Source organism: Entamoeba histolytica, genomic scaffold (genome assembly GCF_000208925.1).
Source record: "Entamoeba histolytica HM-1:IMSS scf_1104750516581 genomic scaffold, whole genome shotgun sequence".
NCBI classification, from domain to species: domain Eukaryota; phylum Evosea; order Mastigamoebida; family Endamoebidae; genus Entamoeba; species Entamoeba histolytica.
The window spans coordinates 8,944-12,523 of record NW_001915208.1 but is presented as its reverse complement, the minus strand read 5'-3'; the positions used below and the strand labels follow the sequence as shown (position 1 = coordinate 12,523).

Below are 3,580 nucleotides of genomic sequence, written 5' to 3'. Positions count from 1 at the left end.
ACAGGATAATATTTGACTATAACTAGAAATTTATTTGATGCATGTACCAAATTCATTGAGTTTATTTTATTATCATACAACATTAATTATATTGATGTGTTTGTTATTGAACATTGCTATTCTGAAATGCTTTATGCAAACTCTTCTCATTACACTATCGTTACTGCTGTAAACACTATCTAATTTGCCATTATTGGATTTTATTCTCTTATTGAATACGTCATGTCTTAAAATATAATATTGTACATTAGTTCTTTTAAAAGTGCACTTTCTGTTTTTTTTTTTGAAAATTTAAAGGAAATAATTAAAAAGCAAAATTATTAATTCTTAAAGTTATGTTAATAGAAATTATAATTAAGAAATGTGTAGATGTTAGTTTGATTTAACGATACCAACACTTTATGAATTTGTCAACACAACAAACAAACTAAATTAAATTAAATTAAAATGTTTAGCGTAATACTAAAATGTTTAATATTTTAGAATTATGCTATCCAGATAAACTAACTTAACGTTGTGTTAGTTCAAAAAAAAAACAAAATTAAAAACAAACATTGAAAATGATGAAAAAAAAAGAAGAAAAAACATTTTAAATACAAAGGAAAGAATCTTCATGAGAAAATATTTTAATAAATTTAGAAGGAATTATAAAATGGAAAAAAGTCAGTAACTTAAGGAAAAATTGAAAATGAATAAAAACAACAATCAAACTATTTTTGAAAACATATCACATATTACAACATATGTTTATTTCACTATTAATGTATGTAATAAAACTTTAACTTACTTATTTTTTATTTAAACATTTCATTTTTAAATTCCAAGTCAAAGTTTTGTTTATCGTAAAGAAATGAACATAAATTTTTTATTAGAATGATGTTTTACTTTTGACGATATATTTATTATTTTATAAATTAAACATATAATTCTTTTAAAAAAGAGCTATTCAGTTATAAACAAGATTCAACATCAACCAAATAGATGCTTAAATAATCTTTTTTTTTTCAATAGAATAATCTTATTTCTGATGTTCAATAATACTCTGAAGTATTTTATTTCTTTCTTCACCATCTCTTTTTAATTGACACAACCGATCAAATATTTCTTGAATCAACTGACACTCTTCACCATTCTGTAATCCTTCTCTATCATCATCACTATTTTCTGAGCTTTCTTCACTGAGAATATTGTCTTCAAAAGTAGATTCTTCATCTAATGACCCAACAATAAAATCATCTATTTCATCCCTTATTTCTATATTATTTTGAATCGATGAGGGATTAACAAAAATAGGAACTGTACTTTGACGTAACAAGTTGGAATATTCTATTTGTTCTTCAAAAACAAAAACATCTTGTTCAACCGTATTTGTTGATGATAAGTTAGTTTGTTGTTGGTTTATTGATTTTTCTTCATCTTCTACCATTGGTATATGCATTGGAGTGACAACAAGAAGTGGAGAATAAATTCCTGGAGGTAAAGACATAGAATAAGAAAATGAAAGAGAGTTAGCAAAACCTTGTTGGTAAGAGTAATAATCAGAATAATACATTGAAAGAGAGCAAGATGCATTAAAAATGTCTTGGTGTTGACTATTCATAAAATGGAGTTTTAGTGCAATTAAGTTATCATTCAACTATTTTTTCAAAAATCTTTTAAACTTTTTACTTCTCAAAAATTTAATCGAATTTTTTTTCCTTTTTTCATTTTAAAATTCTCCTCATCTTTCATTTTCTATTTTTTTATAAATCTTTTTTTAAAAGGAATAGAAATAACAAAAAAGAGTAAGTTATGCCTCAAAGTAAAAACAAAAAAATTTAAAGACTTTTATCTTATTAAATTCATTCAGTTCATGTCAAGAGAAGATTGTGTTATTTGCACAGATCGTATTATTGTTTATTCTATTGGTGAGTGTAATCATCCTAATGTTTGCTATAGTTGCTGTTTTAGAAGTCGAGTATTGTATAATGATTTTACATGTCCATTATGTCGACACAAGAACCCTATTGTTATATATACTAAAAAACCAATGTTATTTAAAGAGTTAACAAAATCATCACCAGCTTTTCAGTTTAAGGAGTATGGAGTTCAAACCAATGATAGAGATGTTTATAAATATTTAAAATATCTTCTTTCTAATACATGCAGATATTGTACCTCAGAATTTTCTACTATTGAGAAGTTAAATGAACATTATAAAAAAATACATCACGTTCAATTTTGTTCTGTTTGTATGCAATATCAAAAGTCATTTACTTGTGACAAACAAGTATTTACAGATGAAGAATTACATGACCATATTAAAGAAATAGATCCAGAAACAGGTGTAAAGAAACATCCTTATTGTGACTTCTGTAATATCCCATTTTTTGATCTTGAGTCATTATATAATCACCTTAACACACAACACGAAAGTTGTTTCATTTGTGATAAATCAAGTGATCATCCAATTTATTTCCGTGACTATGATGAACTTTTTAAACATATGTCTACACAACATTATGTTTGTGAAGATCCTAATTGTATTGCAAAAAAATATATTGCTTTTTCAACCGCAGAAGAATTAACCAATCACCGAATTATTTATCACATGAAGAAAGGAGAAAAAGTAATTTTGGAATCTGGTGTGTTTTTTACTGATACGCCTCAAAGAGGAACTCGTTATGGAAGAAGAAGAAATAATTTTATTCCTAGTCAATTTGAATATCATAGAGAAGATACTACTAAAATAAAAGAAGAAAAAGAAGAAGAAGAACATTTAGATCTCACTGGATCAAGTTTCCCAAGACTAGGAGGAAATACAACAACAAATCATTCTGAGGTATATCAAGGACAAATAACTACAGGAAGAAGAAATCAATCTCAAAAGAAAAAGAGAAAAGAAAATAAAGAACTTTTCCCTTCAATTGGGGAAAATAATAATAAAGCAAAAAGTGATATGAAAGAAGCTTATAAACAACAAGAAAAACAAGAAATTGCTATGAAAGTAGACTTACAACAAAAAATGAAAGATATTCTTGGTGGAAGATATGATAAATTTGTCCAAGAAAATGAAATGTTTAAAAGAGGAGATGAAACTGCTGCAATGCTTCTTGATCGTTTTCATAAATATTTTGCTGGAAATCCTGATGAAAAAGAAATGCTTGCAGAATTTATTAATTCATGGCCGAATACTAAACAAAGAAATATTTTAATTCAAGTTGATAATCAAAGAAATGAAGAATTAGCAAAAATGAAAATGCGAGATGAAATGTTTATGTCTGCCCAACATTGGGAAGAAGAACAACAAAAAAGAATTAAAAGTAGAGTTAACACTCAAATTATTCCTGAGAGTGAAAGAAAGAAAATTATTGAAGAAGACAAAACCAAATTAAAGAGAAAGAAAAAACAAGAAAAAGAATTATTCCCCAGTTTAGGTGAAGGAAGAAACCTTCCTATTTCACCAAAACCTTCATCAAAAACATGGAGTCAAATTGCACGTTCAACTTCACTAGAAGCACAAAAAGCAAAGAAAGAAAGAATGGACCTTGAAAAAGCTCGATTAGATGATTCTAAATTCCCAAAACTTGGTAGTAAGTAA

The 3,580-nt window shown here is 26.4% G+C and overlaps 2 protein-coding genes across 2 annotated transcripts; one reads left to right on the top strand and one right to left on the bottom strand.

Annotated features, from left to right (window-relative positions):
* Nucleotides 1–1,018: 1,018 nt before the first annotated feature.
* EHI_020110 (uncharacterized protein) lies at nucleotides 1,019–1,600 on the bottom strand (the record flags this gene model as incomplete). The annotated part of the gene is made up of 1 exon (XM_645118.1): nucleotides 1,019–1,600. The coding sequence occupies one exon, from the start codon at nucleotides 1,598–1,600 to the stop codon at nucleotides 1,019–1,021; it is 582 nt and encodes a 193-aa protein (XP_650210.1).
* A 252-nt stretch (nucleotides 1,601–1,852) lies between these two features.
* Nucleotides 1,853–3,580, top strand: EHI_020100 (uncharacterized protein; the record flags this gene model as incomplete). Its single annotated transcript, XM_645117.1, has 1 exon — nucleotides 1,853–3,580. The coding sequence occupies one exon, from the start codon at nucleotides 1,853–1,855 to the stop codon at nucleotides 3,578–3,580; it is 1,728 nt and encodes a 575-aa protein (XP_650209.1).